This window comes from Orycteropus afer, unplaced genomic scaffold (assembly GCF_000298275.1).
Source record: "Orycteropus afer afer isolate SDZICR_OR568_19922 unplaced genomic scaffold, OryAfe1.0 scaffold00044, whole genome shotgun sequence".
Classification (NCBI taxonomy): domain Eukaryota; kingdom Metazoa; phylum Chordata; class Mammalia; order Tubulidentata; family Orycteropodidae; genus Orycteropus; species Orycteropus afer.
In genome coordinates, this window is record NW_006921631.1 from 2,255,876 (window position 1) to 2,277,984 (window position 22,109).

Below are 22,109 nucleotides of genomic sequence, written 5' to 3' on the forward strand. Positions count from 1 at the left end.
GCAGTTTACCCAGTGTGATATCCTTCTTCAGAGACTAGTCCCTTCTAGCAACAGGACAAAGTATGAGAGACGAGGTCTAGCCATTCTTGCTTGTATGGAGCATTCTGGCTGTACTTCCTCCAAGACAAATTTGTTGGTTTTTCTGGCAGTCCATATTACATTCACTGTTCTTCACCAGCACCACATTTCAAATGAATCAGTTCTTTTGTGATGTTCCTTAGTCATTATCTAGCTCTCACATGCATACAAAGCTATTGAAACTACCATGGCTTGGTTCAGGTGCACCTTAGTCTTCAAAGTGACATCTTTGCTGTTAAACACTCTAAAGGGGTCTTTGCAGCAGATTTGCCCAATGCAATACATCATTTGATTTCCATAGACATTGATTGTATATCCAAGTAAAATTAAATCCTTTACAACTTCAGTATTTTCTCCATTCATCATGCATGATGTTGCTTACTGTGTTGTTGTTTTGTTTTGCCATCGAGTTGTATCCAACTCATAGCAACCCCTCCTTTCCAAGGCGGTATCTCTATGGAAGTAGATTGCCCAACTTTCCTTCTGAGGAGTGGCTGGTGGGTTTGAACCGCCAGCCTTTTGGTTAGCTGTCAAGTGTCTTAGGCACTATGCCACCAGAGCTCATGTTGCTTATTATAGTCACTGGTTAATTTCCTTCTCTATCATGAGAATGAAGCTGTTTGTTTAAGGACTTTTACTGATAACCAATAGCCAGTTCCAATAGAGTAAATTCTGTCTCATGGTGACCCCATTTGTGTCAGAGTAGAACTGCACTCCCTAGGGTTTTCAATGGTTGGTTTTTTTAAAAGTAGATCACCTTTCTTTTTCTTCCAAGGCACTGCTGAGTGGACTCCAACCTCCACCCTTTTGGTTAGGAGCCAATCATGGTAACCATTTGTACCAACCGGGGACTCTACTATCACCCATAAGAAAACCAAAACCGAACTCACTGCCATCAAGTTGAATCTGACTCATAGCGACACCACCTGGGGTTTCTGAAACAGTATCACTACAGACATAGATTGCCCGATCTTCCTTCCACAGAGAAAGTATAATTTATAAAGCTTTATTGCTATTTCTAAATGACTTTTCACTTCTAATTGTAGTTAATCTTATTCTTGATATGTGAATATAAGCCCAGAATATGAAGCTTAACATCATTTCTTTTTGTCTTAGGGTCACTATAAAACCCACGTTTTCACTTATCTATGTGTGTGTGTGTGTTGGGAGCTCTGGTAGCATAGTGCCTAAAGCACTTGACTGCTAACCAGAACCCACCAGCCATTCCTCAGAAGGAAGGTTGGGCAATCTACTTCCACAGTGATACCACCTTGGAAACCCGAGGAGGGGTCACTGTGAGTTGGGTCTGACTCCATGGCACATAACAACAACAAAAGTGTTGCTGTGATGAGTTTTATCAGGTACAGTCAAATAAGTTAGTATTTATCAATTTTACCATTTCATTTTCTCATTTTCTACATTATTGACATCTATTTTTTCCCACACAGTCACAATTTCACTTTTAGCTAGTTCATCTAAGAGCCTAATATTATGTTTTGTTCTGACTTTAAGGAATAAAAATGAAATTTACTTCAGTAACAATATATAAGAAAATAATTGAGTTTTTGTGTTCTTGACTTTATTAACAGTATTTATAAACCAATTTTTAACTGGTTGTCAGAAATCAGAAAACTGATAAATTACCTATGATGACAATTAAATTTCCTTTAATTTCATTCCTGTTACAGCTAATAGCCCATTTTGTTTCTACACAACTTAATCATATGTTTCTTGGAGATTGTCAGAAACGTGTGCTACATAACTAAGGTCTAAAATGTTTCATATAATTTAATAACCTAAATGTGTATAATGCTCTCCAGTTTCTGGAGTGCTCCAGTATGTATCATCTCTGGCTTCTGTTAATTCTCTGGGCCATTTACATGTTGCATGAAATTGCTTGGTTGAAACAGTAGCTTAGAGAAGGCTCTTGAGAAGGGTACTTCTGGATTTATCGAAGCCCTGTAATCTAGAATATATGATCCTTCTTTTTTAGTGTTTCTATAAAAGGATTAATTGTTGTTGTTGTTTGCCATGGAGTCGGACCCGACTCATAGCGACCCCTCCTTGGGTTTCCGAGGCAGTATCACTACGGAAGTAAGATTACCCAACCTTCCTTCCAAGGAGTGGCTGGTGGGTTTGAACCGCCAGCCTTCTGGTTAGCAGTCAAGTACTTTAGCTACTATGCAACCAGATTGCCCAACCTTCCTTCTGAGGGGTGGAAGGTTGGGCAATCCTGCTTCCGTAGTGATACTGCCTCGGAAACCCAAGTAGGGGTCGCTATGAGTCGGGGCCGACTCGACGGCATATAACAACAACAACAACATAAAAGGATTGATTTTAGATACAAAATACTGAGAAAGAAAGAAATATTTCCAAAGAAATTGAGGGTTTGAGATGAGGCTTTACAGTAACTCTGAGACCTAGTTCTAGAAGAGAAAGATTGTAACATCAGAGCTGCCTGACTTTTGTCAGGCATTAAAGCTGCACTCTAGAAGCTGCAGTTTACTGAAAGAACTACAGTGCCCTTAGATGATTAAAAATGAACTTCAAAAGGATAAATAATTTATGCTTTCATCATACTATTAAACTAGTTGTATTCTGTGTTTATAAAATTTCTGGGTGTATCTTCAAACTTAGAGTTTTACTTTGATTTCTGTTTGATGAGTTCCCCGTTTGTAGTCCCTAGTATACCTTATATCCTTTTGCTACTTATTGTTCCCTTTGAAGACAATGGGAGCTCCAAATTAAAACAATGTTGAGAATTTGATCACAGGTTTGCATTTATCTGGTTCACTTCAGTAGGTCATGTTTCATGTAGTATGAATTTTTAACATAGCTCAGATATCTTTTTGGTTGTATTTATATCTGAAATATTTCTGACTTAAAATTTTTTGTTCTGTTGGCATGTTACATACATTTGCATTCATTTCCAAAGTCATATACATTTAATATATATGTAGTGCCTAAGGCATTTGACTGCTAACCAGAAGGCTAGTGGTTCAAACCCACCAGCCACCCCTCAGAAGGAAGACTGAGCAATCTACTTCTGTAGAGATACTGCCTCGGAAACCCAAGAGGGGTCACTGTGAGTCTAATTGACTCAATGGCAGTGAGGTTTTTTTTTTTTTTTTTTAAGACATTTAATTTTGGCATTTTACTTAGCTTTGTTCTTCTAAAATGGGCAGGTTTCTTAAATCCTGATCCTAAGTTATTTGGTTTTAATTTCACAGAAGAACTTACTGATTTTTATGGTCTTACCTTGCTAATTTTAGCCCCACAGGCACAAAATTTTAGATCCATATAAAATTGATTTTTTTCCCCAAAAAAAACTGCTTAATTTCTATCTATAGTGTTTTTGCAGTTCTCATAATTTCATTTTTTTATAACTTTTCTGTGTTCAGTCAGTCTTTTGATTTATAGAATGTTTCATTTTTAGAGGACATAAAATCTGGACCATACATAGGGTTACCATGAGTTGGAGCCAACTTGATGGCACCAAACAACAACAATACAATAATGACACTTTTAGTAGATACTCAAGCTGTCTCTCAAGTATTTTAAATTTAATGAAGAAATAATGAATACCTTACCTACAGTGCTCATTAACAATTCAACAACTAAATAATGTAAGTGTGATGGTTATGTTTGTATGTCAACTTGGCTAGGCCCGGTTGAGTGGCTGGGCAGCTGGATGTAGTTTTCCCCATGATGAGACTGGTAATCAACTCCATGGTGGAACCTACTGGGAGCAGCTGAGTAGCTGCCTTAGGGAATGTGGTCTGCTTCCTACAAATAAGGAGAAGCTTTGAGAATGGTCTTTAGCTTATGGCATGCTTGGACCCTGCATGTAGCCATGTCTTTGTTGAGCAGCCTGCCATGCTCTGCAGACCTTGGGACTTAACAATGGACTTAAGTTAATGGCCTGCCATGTGGTTTGGTAACATCAGGACTATGCCTTTTTACTTCTCAACCTGGGGGCTTCTCAGCCTCAGCAGCCAGCAGCTGTCTGAGTGAAGAAATGCCTCTAGCTCCAGTGGGCCGGGAGCAGGAGGCAGAGCTGGACCCCAAGGTTGAGGGGCTTTCACCCAGCCCCTAGAGCCTGGCACTTTGAACTTGGACTTAAGGCCTCCAAATTGTAAGAATAAACTCCTGATTGTTAAGACCATCCCATTTGTGGTATATTTCTTGTCAGAGCGGCACTAGGTAACCAGAACAATAAGTCATTAATAAATGGTATATAACAAATATATACATGTAACAAGTCGTACAGGTAGTCTTATGAAAATGCAAATCATCTCACTTTTTCATTGCCAATTCTATTACTTAGTTTTACCATTCACTCAAGTTTTAATACCTTAATCCCCAGTCAGATTTATGATTTGAGTCTTACCTACCTTTCAAGACTCAAATCAGGTTACATTTATGCCTCCACCTCCCCCACCCCAAGTACAGATTTTCTAATGTCTGCAGAGCACAGTACCCTCTCCATAGCTTTTACTACCTCCACCTCTCATTCCATTACTATTGCATCATTTACTAATGAATTATAATATTTAATTTCATCTTAGTTGTTTGTCTTATGTTTCACTTAAAATTTTTGAAATAAGATTATGTATTACAAATTTTTGTATTTCTCACAGTACCAAGCATACTACTACTATGCATATTGTTGTTGTTGTTGTTGTTGTTGTTGTTGTTGTTATCTGCCGCCGAGTTGGCCCCGACTCATAGCGACCCCTCCTTGGGTTTCCAAGGCAGTATCACTACAGAAGTAGGATTGCCCAACCTTCCTTCCGAGGAGTAGCTGGTGGGTTTGAACCGCCAGCCTTCTGGTTAGCAGTCAAGTGCTTTAGCCACTATGCTACCAGAGCTCCCACTATGCATACTATGGATACAAAATGATTATTTGGTGACTGAAAAATTTGCCTACTGTGTGCCAAATACATAAACAATGTAGGGAGAGTGATCTAGCCAACATTTATATTGAGGTCATTCAGCCATCCAGCAAACTTTCAGAAAAGGAAATTTTAAAAGGTTCAGTTTTGTCCAAAAAGTTGCTACAAAAGCCATGTACTAAACTGTATTTGTTTTATGCATAAGATAACCCATGAAACCATCATTTATAGATTTTTTTTCTTGAGATCCTTTATCCTTAATTTATACATAATTCTATCAGAAATGTGTGATCTGGATACTTAGATTGCAGCAAAACAGAAACTACTATTACTCTGCACTAAACTAAAGGCAAGATGGGTAAATCCCACCTTTATTGCTAACTCTGTAGTGAGGGTGGGCATGGATCCAGTCCTTGCCTTCCCAATTCTCTGATTTAGTTGCCAGCTACTCTAGGTGATACTCTCTTGTCCACTGCCACCCAGGCCTGAGTAAGTGAGTACCAAACACAAGTTCAGGGGTCCATGGGACTCCCTGAAGTTTAGACAAGTTGATCCCAAACGTGGAGTTTTCCTCCAACCCCTCTCAGGATACCAGCCACAAATTTGGGAGTCCCTAGTGACCTAACTTCTGACCTGCTGGCTCCCTCTGCCCTATGTGTTCTATAATTCAGTGGAACATCTCACAGAATTCACAGAAAGTTTCTATACCTAGAGTTACTCATTTATTATAACCAGAAAGGATACAGATGAAGAGATGCACAGGGCAGAGTTTGGGAGGGGTACCAATGTAAGGTTTCCATTGTCCCCAGAGATTCATCACCCTCCCAAGAGCCGATTCTTTCCCCAGTCCAGGAAGTCCCTAGAGTTTCCTTGTTTAGGCCATTTTATTTCATGGAGCCTCACTGCATAATCATGATTGGTTAAATTATTGAATCTCCACGATTGACTGAATCGTGCCTCTTCCGTTCCTGAAGCTAGCTGACCAGGTATGGTCTTTGTGGCCCCCTACTCACTTGCACACATTTAAGTGTTGCCTGGCTGATTTAGAAGGAAAAGACACCTCAATTGCTGGAGAATTCCAAGAGCAGGTCTTACAGGAACCAAACACAAAAGCTAAATCAAGTTCTCTGTATCACATACTCTAAAATCTGCAATAAGTTATAACAAAGATTTAAATTTTGGGAAAAAACACTTTATAAGCAAAGAAAAAGAACTCAAAAAGCACAGTAGAATGCCCTTTGACATAGGTAATATATCTAATAATGCTAGGATATAATTATATGGAAAATGATACTTATAATAATCAGTCATCAAATAAATATTTAAATTATGTTTAGTATACCCTTTTAAAAACACTTTGTTGTTGTGTGCCTTGGAGTGGATTATGACACATAGCCACCTTACATGGCAGAGTAGAACTGCCTCAAAGGCTTTCTTAGACTGTAATCTTTACACAAGCATGTCTCCAGGTCTTTTCTCCCTAGGAGCCAATGGATGGGTTCCAGTTTCCAGCCTTTCAGTTAGTGGCCACATGCTTAACAATTGAGACACTTGGGCTGCTAGGGAGTGTAAAATAAGTTCACAAAGATTTCTGACCTAAGTTTGTTTGTGTGTGTTTTAGGGTTTGGCACTTAAAGTGTCGAGCATTGCTTATTTAGAAATTTACTTATTTGAAATATCTAATTCCCTAATCATGCTATACAAATGAAGATCTCTAAGTATAATATTGGGCAATCTACTTCCGTAGAGATACTGCCTCGGAAACCCAAGGAGGGGTCGTTATGAGTCGGGTCCAACTCGGTGGCACATAACAACAACGAAGTATAATATATACTACAGACTACTGTTGTTCTTTACCAACAACGTACCATTTAGTATCTCTCTGACTTTACCCTTGCTCTTTCCATAGCTTGGACTGTTCTTACTGTTCCTTCCTACCTCACTGCTCACCCTCTTAGCTTTTTTGTGTCTTTTTTTCTCCAAAGAAGTTAGAGGCTCTCTTACTCACTCATCTCTTTATCTAGCATTGTACCTTACACAGAGTAAGCCCACTGCCATCAAGTTGATTCTGACTTAAAGCAACCCTATAGGATATTGTAGAACTGCCCCATTAGGGTTTCCAAGGATGTAAATCTTTACAGGAGCATACTGCCTCATCTTTCTCCTGCAGAGCAGTTAGTGGGTTCGAACGGCAGGCCTTTTGGTTAGCAGCCAAATGCTTTACCTACTGTACCACCAAAGCATCTCAGTACGTGGTAGATGGTCAATAAATAGTTGTTGATTGTTGTGCTGAACTGATACACAGCAAAACACTTACGTATATATAGTCTTCTGTTCAGACTCCTGGGGAGAATATCATGTCATGTTAACATTTTTGTTCCAAATTAAATGCCAGGTTTTTTTCTATTGTATTACTTTTAGAGTTGCGTTTCTATTCCCTACAAATTTGTTTCACTGTTTTAACATTTTCTTTTTTCCTAGATGGATTAATTGCCTCTGAAGGAGCCATAAGTCCAGATTTCTTCAATGATTTTCACCTTCAAAATGGAGATGTAGTGGGGCAGCATTCATTTCCGGGCAGGTAAGCAGTTTTCTAAGAAAAATTTATTATATGATGTTTGGAGGAAAATATACTTTCCCTTGTTTTTGAAAAGCTAGAATTCTCCTTTATTCCTTATTTCTCTGTTTGTTTTTCATTAAGGAGAAAAAAAAACTTCAGTCTTTTCAAAAAGGGGTTTATTGATTTTTAATTACCTTAGTGAAATCACATTTTCTGTGTAAAACAAATGGAGATCATAAATCTGAAAAAAATATTCTTCATCATTTGGAAAATAAAGGTTATCTACTAAAACAAAAAATCCTTTTGCCAAATTAATGAACAAAGATTGTTTCCTGAGTGCTTTCCTATGTTAGTGAAAATAATGGAAAGTAAGAATATAAGACACGTATTTTCACAATTATTCAGACATTACTGTTTAAAAAGGAGCCCTGGTGGTACAAAAATTAAGCACTAGGTTAGCAGTGCAAACCTACCTAGCAGCTCCATGGGAGAAACACCTGACTATCTGCTTCCATAAAGCTTACAGCCAAGAAGATCCCATGGGGCAATTCTAATCTGTATTGCATAGCATTATCACAGAGTCAGAATTGATTCGAGAGCATGTAAAAACAAGAGTTTAAAAAGTCTTGGTGCTTCGGTTAAATGAAAGACTTTTCCTTCCTACGTGGCATTCAAGTAAATTAGTTAAGGGGAAGAAAAGAATCTGACATGCTAGTATTGTTCTAGAATTATAGTAAAGTTGCCCCAGCAGATACTCAGCTTCATTATTAGTATCATATTTTTAAAGGCTTGCCAGAAAGTATGAAGAGTATTTTCCCCTTTATATCATTCTGAGAGGTGTGTAATATTTTAATTAAGGCTGACTTAAAATTTTACATTTAGTCCAGGGAATAGATACAGATTTCTTTGCCTATAAGACAGTTGATTCCTTTCCTTTAAATTATTCATTTAATTTATTTTTCTAAAATCATTTTAGGAGCTCTGGTAGCATAGTGCCAAGGCTCTTGACTGCTAACCAGAAGGCTGGCGGTTCAAACCCACCAGCCACTCCTCGGAAGGAAGGTTGGGCAATCCTACTTCCGTAGTGATACTGCCTCGGAAACCCAAGGAAGGGTCGCTATGAGTCGGGGTCGACTCGACGGCAAATAACAACTACAACAACAAAATCATTTTAACTAACATAAGCTGTTTTCAGATTGAGGGGCACAGTGGTTAAGCACTCAGCTGCTAACCAAAAGATCAGTGATTCAAACCCACCAGCAGCTCTGAAGGAGAAAGATGTGGAAGTCTGTTTCTGTAAAGATTACAGCCTTGGGAACACCGTGCGGCCATTCTACTCTGTCCTATAGGATTACTATGAATCAAAATCGACTCAACTGCAGTGGTTTTGGGGGTTTTTTTTTTGTTCTTGTTTTTTTTTTTTGTATTTTCAGATCAGGTGATATTTCTATGAATTACTTTTTGAATGAAAGAATAGAGTTGTGACCAGTGTGTTATAAAACTTAATGATCACTTGCAATAAGCTACTTTAATCCCATAATAATAATTATACTGCTACCATTACTGACCATCTAGTTGTAAAATCTGTTTACAAATATTTATCTTACTTATCTTAACCTACACAGCAACATTTTAAAGCAGGAATTATTACAGCCATTTTACAGATGAAGAAATCAAGGCTCTGAAAATTTAAGTAACCAACCCATATAGGTAGAATGGTAGAGCAAGAATTTGAGCTCAGGTTTATATATCTCCAAAGCTTATATTCTTTCCAGAATAACATGCAGCATTTTGAAAGGAAATATAGCATACTATAGTAGTTTTGTATCATGCTTGGTAAAGAGAGGGTCAGCAAAAGAGGGCAAATCTTCAGTGAGATGGATTGACACAGCAGCTGCAATTATAGGCTCAAGCATAGCAAGGATTATGAGGATGGTGCAGCACCAGGCAGTGTTTCATTCTGTTCTACATAGGGTCACTCTGAGCCAGAGTCAACTTGATGGCACCTAACAATGACAACAGAGTAGTTTTTAAAGGACCTCTGGTTATAATGGTTAAAGCATGAGCTGGTAGCCAAAAAGTTAGTGATTCAAACTCACCAGCCGCTCTATTGGAGAAAGATGAGGCAATCTGCTTCTGGAAAGATGTACAGCCTTTTGAAACTCTGTGGAGCTGTTCGTTATGAGTTGGAATCAACTCAGTGGCAGTGGTTGTTTGTTTGTTTAATAGTAGCGTTTACCTTTTTTGACCACAGCCTACCTTAAGAAATACCTTTCATATTATGGCCCACTAAACAAAGATACACATATATACGTAACACAAAAATGTCAAAACAATACTTACTCTTACTACCTGTAATGCCCCCGATAGAGTCTGTTTTATCTTATTTTGTGTTTTAAATGCAGATTGTAATCCACTAGGTTGATTTCATAATTCATTGATGGTTATAACCCAGAGTTTAAAAAGCATGATAGGAAAACATGAAATGAGATAATAAAGCACCTTGTATATAGTTAGTACTATGTATTGTTAGGAGCTCTGGTAGCATAGTGCCTAAGGCACTTGACTGCTCACCAGAAGGCTGGCGGTTCAAACCCACCAGCCACTCCTCGGAAGGAAGGTTGGGCAATCCTACTTCCGTAGTGATACTGCCTCGGAAACCCAAGGAGGGGTCGCTATGAGTCAGAGCTGACTTGACGGCAAACAACAAAAACAAATGTATTGTTAGTTGCTATCAAGTTGACTCTCACTCATGGTGACCTGATGTGTGATAGAACAAAATACTGCCTGGTCCTTATACCATGACCATTGGTATGTTTCAGTCTCTTGTTGGTAATGTTGAAGCTATTGTGCAGTGCCTTAAAACCTAAGGGACTCATCTTCCACCAGCAAATAGGACACTATTCTGTTGTGATCTACAAGGTTTTCATTGGCTAATTTTCTAAAGTAGACCAGCAAGCCTTTTTTCCTTGTCTATTTTAGTCTAGAAGTTCCCCTGAAATCTGTCCACTATGGGTGACCCTACTGGAATTTGAAATACCAGTGGCATATCTTACAGCATCATAGCAACACACAAGCCTCTACAGTTCAGCAAATGGACAAATGGATGGTGGAGTTTTCTGTACCTATTGCCATCGAGTCAGTTTTGACTTATAGAGATCTATAGGACAGAACAGAACTGTTGGATAGGGTTTCCAAGGCTATAAATCTTTGCGGGAACAGACTGCCACATCTTTCACCCACAAAGTAGATGGTAGGTTCAAACTGCTGACCGTTTGGTTAGCAACTGAAATAAAGTTGTATTGCTATACCGAATTGTCATAATAAGAAACTCTTTGCCTTAGGAAAGAAAGAAAAGCTAAAGATGGTTAAACACTAGAAAGCATAAGGATTTTTATTACCTTTGATACTTCTGGGTATATTGTCTATAATTTCTTAAATAAAGCCTCTATTTAATCATTATAACTGGTATATTTCTTCATGTGACAATTTACTGTCCAGATGTTTTCTGAAACATAATTAGAAAAGGGAGAGATAATTTGGGTATATGATCCTAATATATTTATATCGAAGAATTTTTCTAATATTAAGTATTCTTCGATATATGTTTCACCATGAGCAAAACATTATTTTTGTATCTTCTTCAAATACTGTCAGTATGAAGAAAGCAGACTGCTACTAATCATGTACTTTTGTACTTGGAAAAAAATTTGCTTTTTTAATATAGTTATGTGATTTTTAAGAAATTAAAGTTTTCACTAAAATTGGATATATAAATTATTCATCTTAGCAACTCATCAATTCACCAAAATCTCTCATTTCTGGTTTTCAAAGATGATCATAGTATGAAACAATAAATACTCTTTGAGAGACAGTTAATACTCAATGGCTGTTATATATTGGGTTCAAAGATTTCAGGATTTCATTCCTCAATTCTGTTATTAACTGTTTTTAAAATGACTTCGGGAAAATCTTTTTACCTCTGTATCATAAGTTTCTTTTCAAGAATAAAAATATTTAAGCAACTATTTTACTTCCTAAAAGTCATGTCATAGTAATGTTAGCTTAAAGGATTTGTTAATAAAACCTACCATAGACTATTTTTCAAATCTAAAGAGCAATTGTTGTTGTTGTTATGTGCCAACTCATAGTGAACCCCCCCTTGGGTTTCCGAGGCAGTATCACTATGGAAGTAAATTGCCCCATCTTCCTTCCGAGGAGTGGCTGGTGGGTTTGAACCGCCAGCCTTCTGGTTGGCAGTCAAGTGCCTTAGGCACTATGCTTCCAGAGCTCCCCTAAAGAACAGTTGTTGTGTTGTTGTTGTTGTTGTTATTGTTATGTGCCATCAAGTCGGACCCTACTCATAGTGACCCCTCCTTGGGTTTCCGAGGCAGTATCACTACAGAAGTAGATTGCCCCATCTTCCTTCCGAGAAAGAACAGTACACTTACTTATTATAATCATTTTGACTTGAGAACTGTTTGCTCTTTAAAAGAAACTTCCTGGAGATAGTTAAGTCTTTCATCTCTTGTCTTTTGTAATTGTTCAGGCCTTAAATCACACAACCATATTGTTTTCTCTTTTTTATTTCTAGAAGAAATAGTTTACAATGAATTTCCTCAATTTTCTTGTAGGTGCTAGATCAAATGAAAAGGGATTCTAAATTGTACCGGCAGAGACACAAACAGAATATACAGTATAGCCAAGAGTCGTGGTAGTTCTTTTCTATATTATTTTTTATTAACCTACTCTACAATAATTAACTTTTTTCTTTATTCAGTCATTTTTCGTTGGTTAGGATTTTCCTTTTAATAAGATTTTTATGCTCTTTCATTGGAACAAACCATAGATATTAAATCTGACATATTTTTTAATTCTGAATACTTAAGTATTTTAAATTGCTATATAATTATTCACATATTTTTATATGATAATTTTGCTGTGTAATACCCCAGATGTGAAATTTTAAACTAGTGGCTACCTTTCAACTTCAGATATCAAGTAGGTAAATTTAAAGCTCATTGGATCAAATAAGACTGACTCCAAACACTATTTTTGAAAAAAAAATTTTTTAAACTGATTTTAAGCACAATTGGAAAAGTTTTCAAGGAATACAAGCTCATCAAACAGAAGTTGTTGAACGTCTTTATTTGTGAAGATGAGAAAAAACAGATTTCCCACAGAACATGAAGTTTCTTATAAAAAAAATGTTTTGATTGACTTTTAAATATTGAAAAAACTGATAGACTATTCTCTAGATGCCTTTAGGAAGAGGAAATGTTATCTATTTGTAGGGTTTTTTTTTTCTTTAAATCAGAGAAATTGTCTAGATGACTTGCAAATTCTTTTGCTTTAGCATGTCTTTGATGAATAAACCACATTATCTGGAAGAAGACTAATATAATAAAGATTAATGCATAGAATGAAAACTTTTATCATTACTATTGTTTTTAATGATTTTAATGCAAGTAATATTTGAGATGAAACAGACAGACAGTGTCAGTGCCAAGGATTCATGACTTTTCAACAAGGATTCATGACTTTTCAGTCTTTGTTTTTTTTTTTTTTAACATTTAAGTTTGAGTGTGTTCATGTAAGGTAGATGATCCCAAGTCCCTGCAAAGTAAAGAATAAATTGGTAATTTGTATGACTGTTTTTAGTTTTGTCTACAGAAAAATCTTCACTTTCTTTCTATAATAGATAATGTTCAGTAATAGGACAAATCTTTAAATGAGGAAACTAAGCCAGCTTTAGAAAATTGTTCAAACAGTTCAATTTAGTTTTTTGTTCTCCCCTCCCCCCACCTCCTTAAAATCCGAGTCAGGGGTCCTTCATAATCTGAATGCCTGCATTTTTGTAATATAGCAAGGCAGTTTAATTGGAAACAGTGGAAACTGTTAAATTCATCTATCCCATTCTACAAGTGAGACTGGATGTTTGATAAAATAGATGCTGGCAGTTGGACAGCGAATCTTGGGTTTTAGACATGTGTCACTATCGTTTGGAACTTCTTGGCGCCAGGATTTCCCGACATTTAGAGCTAATGCAAAATGCATTAGGGCTCAAAGGCATTAGCTATGGAGTTGCCAATCCCAGAGTGTCAGATGTAAACCTTCCCCTGCCCAAATCTGAATTGGTGTTAGAAAGTAAAGTGGAACTTGCTATTGAAGCTAATTTAAAATAATAGGAGCAAGACTAGCTTTATCCCCCCTTATATACTGTATATCCACACCATATTTTTGGACCTTTTTTTTATTATAACTCTTACTTTTCAAGACTAACAAGAACCTTATGTTAAGAGTATTTTTAAACTGCTTCCAGCTTTTACAAATCAGTTTTTGTTGCAGTAAAAATGGACCATTTTTCTTTTATAGGAATCCAATTTTCATAAGCTGGAAAAAAATGTAGAGTCCTTGAAAAATATTTTTCAGAGGGTCTGCAGTTCTTCTTTGTGGTTGGCACAGTGATGTCATTTACTGACCATTTCACTGGGGTCAAAGATGAACTAGATGTGTACATAGATTCTGACACTTTAATTTTCTCTCTGTGTATTATAGCTTGACTTAATATTTTTTTTGTTTCTTAGAATACTTTAGTATTAACATTTTTCAGAGTTATATGTATTATATATTACACATATATACCTTTATTCTGGTCTCCCTAATTTACTTTTTATTTAAACATTAAATAAATTAAGTTGATCAAATCAAAAAATTAATTAAGTTGAAATGTTACTCAGTTGCACATTTAGAAATGGTACTGAATAGAACATGTAAATTATGTTCTTAAAATATATGAAATAAGGGACTTCTGGTAAGATGGAGGAATAGGCAGACAAATGACACAGACCCTCTTCAACAAAGAAAAGAAAAACCAAGTGACAGAGATACAGAAGATAATCCTGGAGCCCTGAGCTTTGAAAGGAACTATTATAGACATGGATTAAGCACCAACTAGTGGAAAAACCTGAATGAAAACATTGAGTATGGAAACAGTCAGAGCTGGGGACTGGAAGCTACTCTGATGGGACCAATAGCCTGAATATTTCCAAGTGGTGTTGGGACCTGAGAATTGACCTGAAGATCAGCCTTGGTCACCAAGGGCTGCAGGGATGACTGTGCTGGTGACCTATGACTAGGAAGGGAAACAGTAAGGAGGGAGACAACCTGAGCTGTGGACTTTCTGCTGTCTGGAGGGCACAGCCATTTTGAATGTATACAAATGGCAGCCATTTTGGATATTTAAAGTGACCAAAGGGCACAGCCATTTTAAATGTTTAAAAGCGGTGGGCATTTTGAGTATTTAAAGTGACCGAGGGCACAGCCATTTTGAATGTTTACAAGCAGTGGCCATTTCAGATATTTAAAGTGACAGAGGGAGCAGCTATTTTGAATCTTTACAAGTGGCAACCATTTTGGATTTTAAGGTGACAGCATTCTCATTCGGATTCCAGGGACATAAGAATAGGCTCTGTTTGCCAAGGTCAGCAGGGATATACAAGAGGCTGACAACAAGAAAGGAGACAGGTGGTGAGTGATAAGTGCTGTCAACTAGTGAATAGAGGAGCACAGCGCAGTACCCTGCTTGTGTAGATAATATACAAAGGAAAAAAAAACAAAAATCGTGGGCAAGTCACTCCAACATACAATCACCAATCAAATATAAACACAAAAACATCACAATGCCTCGGAGACAACAGAGCATCACAGTCCACACAAAGAATCAAGTCAAAGCAGGAGAAACAAGGGACCAGGATAGAGACCCAAAACACATCCCTGAGGAAGACACAGTATTGGAACTTACTGATAAGGAATTCAAAAGAATTGTATTTTGGTATCTTCAAAGGATTGAGAGATGGACAAAACCCAAGAAGAATTTTGGAAGAAAATACAACAAAAAAATGACAAAATAAATGAAAAATTAGAAATGATACAAAATCTACATACGTAAATTCAGAAGACTAATACTAAATTTTCAGAAATAGATAAGACATTAAATAGGCAAAGGAGGTGCAGAATTGAATCAATGGAAGACAGAATTAGTGAGATTGAAGGCAAATGTCTGAACACCTCTTTGGAAAGGGATAAATCAGAAAAAAGATCAAAACAAAATGAAGAAAGCCTAAGGTTCATGTGGGATACCATCAAAAGGAATAACCTACATGTCATTGGAATTCCAGAACAGAAAGAGAAAAATAAAACCACTGAGAAAATTGTCAAAGATTTGTTGGAAGAGAATTTTCCTGGTATGATGAAAGATGAGGATATATCCATTCAGGAAGCCAACGAACCCCAAACAGGATAGACCCCAAAAGAAAATCACCAAGACATATCCTCACCAAACTCACCAAAACCAAAGACAAAGAAAGAATGTTGAGAGCAGCACAGGAAAAACAAAAAGTTACCTACAAGGGGCAACCAATAAGACTTAAGCTTGGATTTCTCAGGAGAAACCATGCAGGCGAGAAGACAATGGGATGGTATATATAAAACCCTGAAAGAGAAACATTTCCAACCAAGAATTATGTACCCAGCAGTACTGTCCCTCAAAATGATGGTGAAATTTCCAGATAAGCAGAAAGTAAGGGAATTTTTTAAAACCAGACCAACCTTACAAGAGATGCTAAAGGGAGTCCTTTGGACAGAGAACCAACAACAGAAAACAAGAACTGACCATTAACACACATGATGATGTAACCTGAAACCAACCCAGCTATGGAAGTATCCAAAGTAAAAAAGCCTACAAGATTGTAAACAGGGAACCAGAGACATCAATTGACAAATGCGGACACTCCAGGCCAAAAAGAGGGAAAAACTTGTAGATGGTAGGAAAGTCCAGACAACTACAAGATAGAATGGACTGTTCTAAACTTGAGAAGTAAACTATAAATCACAGGGTAACCTCAAAGAAAAATGGTAAACCTTCACATCAAAATAAAAAGAGGACCAGCACAAATATTTACCAAATACTAAAACAGTCACAGTGAAGGAAATGATGACACAATTCATAAACAAAATGAGCTCAGCCTAGAAAATTATATGGAACAAAGAAATCAACATCACAAGAGAGCACATGACAAAAATGTTATGCAACAAATTTGTATTTGCCGATAATTACATATCTGGCAAGGGATTTATCTCTAAGATTTGTAGAAAACTCCAACACCTCTACACCAAAGGAATTAACAATCCAATTGAAAAATGGGCAGAAGACATGAATAGACACTTCACCAAGGAGGATATTCAGGTGGCCAGCTAATACATGAAGAGATGCTCACAATCATTGGCCATCAGAGAGATGGAAATCAAAACAACAGTGAGATACTGTCTCACGCCAGCACTGATGGCAAAGTTCAGCAAGGCAGAAAATAACAAATGCTGTCGGTGATGTGGAGAGATTGGGACTGTCATACACTGCTGGTGGGACTGTGAAGTGATACAACATTTGTGGAAAACAATATGGCAATTCCTTAGAAAATGGAATTGGAGATACCATTTGACTCAGCAATACCATTACTAGGTATATATCCTAGAGAGGTGAGAGCCAGGACAGGACCAGATATATGCACAGTCATATTCATCACAGCACTATTTACAATAGCAAAAAGATGGAAACAACCTACATGCCCATCAGTGGAAGAGTGGATGACCAACTATGGTACATACATAATGGAATGCTATGCAGCACTAAAGAATGATGTAGAGTCTGCAAAACACTGCATAATATGGATGAACTTGGAGGACATTATGCTGAGTGAAATAAGTCAATCACAAATATAGTATTAGTTCGTTGTTGTGGAGGGTCAAGGGAAGGTTTATATATGGAGGGAAACTTTCTTTGTTGGTTGCCAGGGGTGGGAGGGGAGGGGAAGGAACACTGCAAAAAAAAAAAAAAAATTATATATATATATATATTTTTTTTTTTTTTCAAGCAAGAATTTCTTTAATAGTGAGAGGAAAGTAACTATACCTATAAAGTCCCTTACCAATTTTTAATAGATAACCGAAATTTTCTGTTCATTCTAATTTAAGTTTCAATAACCTTCATTACTATCAGAGTATAGAAATTATATGAAAGAATTAAAGTGAAAAGAATCTCCCACAACCATTTCCTTTGATAAATATTGAGACCAGTAACCTATTTGTTCACAGCATTGTAAGGACTAAATTAATTGGTAAATATTATGAAAAATTTTAAACATGGTCATTAATGACAATACTGGTTTATTTAGTGTTTTATAAAATTTTTAGCAGAGATAATCATAGTCTTTTTGTTATTTATGAATTTATTTTCCTCAAGAGAAAGCATGCTCCATTAGGTCTTTAAAAAAAAACTCCTAATTTTAGTAATTCTTCTAAATATGGTAGTTACATAATGAAGTATCCAGATACCATTTTTTCACCTATCAATTGCCAAAGATTTTTTTAATGCTAGTACCCACACATAGGAGCAAAGAAGTATTCTGATAAGCCTCTGATGAGAATTTAAGTTTTTGAAACTTTGTGGATGTAAAACAAGAAACTTAAATTGTTCGCTTCCTTTAACTCAATTTGAATTCTAAGAATTTGTCCTTATGAAGTAATCAAAGATAAAGACTGGTTAAATAAAGTTATGTATGTAAAAGAAAATAGGTACAATGAGTGTACTGAGGTACATTTATATAATAGTAAACATTTTTTATCACTTACTTTGTGCCACATGATTTTGCCACATACTAGAATATTTTTTACAGATATTCTATTTTAAGTAAACCTAATGAAAGTTAAAATTGATAGATCTAGTAGTAGAATTCACCTTACATAAAATTCTTCACTTTTTAAAATATTGATCACAGAGGACTTCCAGTTTACTTCCTTATTAATAATTTCTTTTTTATGTAAAAAATGTATATTCATCTGTGATGTTTTAATAGCATAAAATTGGGTAAGCACTCCTATGTCTCTAATTCTAATAATTGAAAGTAGAAAGTATGATTAGGGACATTTGGTCATTCCATTTATATTCATTTGCATGTGCTTTAACATAATAACAGATTTGCTGATGTTATAAAGATATTTCATTTTGAAATTGTTGTTGTTAGGTGCCATCAAGTTGCTTCCAACTCATAGAGACCTTTATGTACAACAGAATGAAACATCACTCAGTCCTGTGCCGTCCTCACAGTTGGTGCTGTATTTGAGCCCATTGTTGTAGCCATGCTGTCAGTCCATCTTGTTCAGCATCTTCCTCTTTTTTGTTGACCCTCTCCTTTACCAAGCATGATGCTTTTCTCCAGGGACTGGTCCCTCCTGATAACATGACCAAACACATGAGACAAGTTTTGCCACCCTCCTTCCCAAGGAACATTCTGGCAGTACTACTTCCAAGACAGATTTGTTTGTTCTTCTGACAGTCCATGGTATATTCAGTATTCTTCACCAAAACCATAATTCAAAGGCATCAGTTCTTCTTTGGTCTTCCTTATTCATTATCCGACTTTTGCACGCATATGAAGCAATTGAAAATACCATGGCTTGGGTCAGGCATACCTTAGTCTTAAAGTGACATCTTTGCTCTTAACACTTTAAAGAGTTCTTCTACAGCAGATTTGCCCAAAGCAGTACCTCATTTGCCCTCTTGACTGCTGCTTCCATGGGCATTGATTGTTGATCCAAGTAAGAATAAATCATTGGCAACTTAAATCTTTTTTCCATTTATCATGATGTTGCTTATTGGTCCAGATGTGAGGATTTTTGTTTTCTTTATGTTGAGGCTTAATCCATACTGAAGACTGTAGTGTTTGATCATCAGTAAGTGCTTCAAGTCTTCTTCACTTTCAGCAAGCAAAGTTGTGTTATCTGCATATTGCATGTTGTTAATGAGTTTTCCTCCAATCCTGAATCCTGAATTATTATTCATTTAATCCAACTCAGCATACAGATCAAATAAATATGGTGAAAAGATAGAACTCTGACACACACCTTTCCTGATTTAAACCATGCAAAATCCCCCTGTTCTGTTCAAACAGTTGCTTCTTGATCTATGTTCAGGTCCCCAGTGAGTACATGTAAGTGTTCTGCAATTCTTTTCAATGTTAACCTGTTACCATGTTCAATGTTACCATATCCATATCAATGTTACCCATAATTTGTTCTTATCCACTCAGTCAATGACTTTTATGATCAGTAAAGCACAGTAAACATCTTCCTGGTATTCTCTGCTTTCAGCCAGGATCCATCTGACATAAGCAATTATATCCCTCATTTCATGCCCTCTTCTGAATCAGGCTTGACTCTCTGGCAGTTCCTCGTCAATGTACTGCTGCAAGCATTTTTCAGTTATCTTCAGCAAAATTTGACTTCCATGTGATTTAATGGTAGTGTTTGATAATTTCAACATTTTGTTGCATCATCTTTCTTTGGAATGAGCACATGCATGGATCTCTTCCAGTCAATTGGCCTGGTAGCTATCTTCTTGATTTCTTGGCATAGATGAATGAACATTTCCAGTATAACATACATTTGTTGAAATATCTCAATTGATATTCCATATTCCTGGAGCTTTGTTTTTCACCGATGCCTTCATTGCAGCTTAGGCATCTTCCTTCAGTATTGTCAGTTCTTAATCATATGCTACCTCCAGAAATGGTTGAATGTCATGTGACTCTGTGTATTATGTCCTCTTCTTTTGATACTTCCTGCATTGTTTAATCCTTCAATATTGGAACTCAAGGCTTAAATTTTTTATTCAGTTCTTTAAGCTGGAGAAATACTGAGCTGTTTTGATTTTCTAACTCCAGGTCTTTGCACATTTCATTGTAATAACTTTGCTTTGTCTTCTCAAGCTACCCTTGAAATCTGTTCAGCTCTTTTTTCCATCATTTCTTCCATTTACTTTAGTTACTCTACATTCACTTTAGTTTCTCTACATTCAAGAGCAAGTTTCAGTCTTGCATCCATGTGGTCTTTTCTTTCTTTCCTGTCTTTATAATGACCTTTTGCTTTCTTGCATGCATGATGTCCTTGATATCATCTTGTAAATCATCTAGTCTTCAGTAATTGTGTTTAGTGCATCAAATCTATTCTTAACATGCTCTCTGAATTCAAGTGGGATATATTCAGGGTTGTGCTATAGCTCTTGAGGACCTGTTTTAATTTTCCTCAGCTTCAGCTTGGAACTTGGATATAAGCAATTGCTAGTCAGTTCCACAGTCAGCCCCTAGCTTTGTTATGACTGATGATAGTGACCTTCTCCATCGTCTCTTTCCACAGAAGTAGGCAGTTTGATTCCTGCATATTATGTGTGGTGAGTCCATGTGTATAGTCACCATTTATGTTATTCAGGAAGATATTTGCAATGAATAAGTGGGATCTTGCAAAATTTTCGTGCAATGTCCAGTGTCATTTCTATCACCAAGACCATATTTTCCAACTACCAGTCCTCCTCCTTTATTTCCAACTTCTGCATTCCAATATCAGAAGTTTGTAGAAACTTTAATTTCTTCATATTTAGTATTAGCAATTGGTATGTAAATTTGGATAAAAGTCACATTAACTGTTCTTCCTTCTACCCACCACAGCCATGGAATCAATTCTGACTCATAACAACCCTTTAGGACAGAGTAGAACTGCCCTATAGGGTTTCCAAAGCTAAGTCTTTATGGAAGCAGGCTGCCTCATCTTTCTCCCACAGAGTGGCGGTAGGTTCAAACCACCAACCTTTTGGTTAGCAGCCAGACGTTTTAACCACTACACCACCAGAACTTCTTAGGTCTTCCTTGTAGATTTATGAATATTATCCTTCTAGATTTATGGATATATTATATATATATAATATATATTTATGAATATTATATCATTATATTGAATATTGAATTCAATCTTAAATTCAGTGTCTTCACAATAGATCTTGAAATATTCTTTTTGATGATGAATATGACACCATCCCTCTTCAATTTGTCATTCCTAGAAAGGTAGACTATATAATTGTCTAATTCAAAATGGACAACACCAGTCCATTTCAGCTCACTAATGCCTAACATATCAATCTTTATGCCTTCTAGTTCATTTTTGACGACTTCCAATTTTCCTAGATTCATACTTCTTACATTCTTATTTTTTCTTATTTTGAGCCATGGCACATCAGGAAGTGAAGGTTTTGAAAGTCTTATTCCATCTACGTCATTAAGGTTAATGCTACTTTGAGCAGGTAGCTCTTCCTTCATCATAATTTTGAGTGCCTTTCAACCTGAGGGTGTCATCTTCTCACACTATATCAGACTGTGTTCTGCTGCTATTGATAAGATTTTCACTGGCCTGTTTTTTCAGAAGTAGATTGCCAGGTCCTCCTTCCGAGTCTCATCTTAGTCTGGAAGTTCTGCTAAAACTTGTCCACCATGTTGACAGTGCTAGTAAAACCAGTAGCATAGCTTCTAGCATCACAGCAACACACAAGCCACCACAGTACGATAAACCAACAGACAAGTAGTACATTTTAAGATAGTAGTACATTTTAAGATAGCCTATTATTAAATATGAGAGCTCTGGTAGCATAGTGGCTAAGACACTTGCCTGCTAACCAGACGGCTGGCGGTTCA

General features: G+C 36.6%; 1 protein-coding gene across 1 annotated transcript in view; it reads left to right on the forward strand.

The window, feature by feature from the left end:
• KIFAP3 (kinesin associated protein 3) overlaps positions 1-22,109 on the forward strand; it is a 288,099-nt gene that overhangs the window by 234,046 nt on the left and 31,944 nt on the right. The window contains exon 18 of the mRNA XM_007937702.2: positions 7,455-7,554. Coding sequence (XP_007935893.2) covers positions 7,455-7,554 — 100 coding nt within the window. The remainder of the gene's footprint in view (positions 1-7,454; positions 7,555-22,109) is intronic.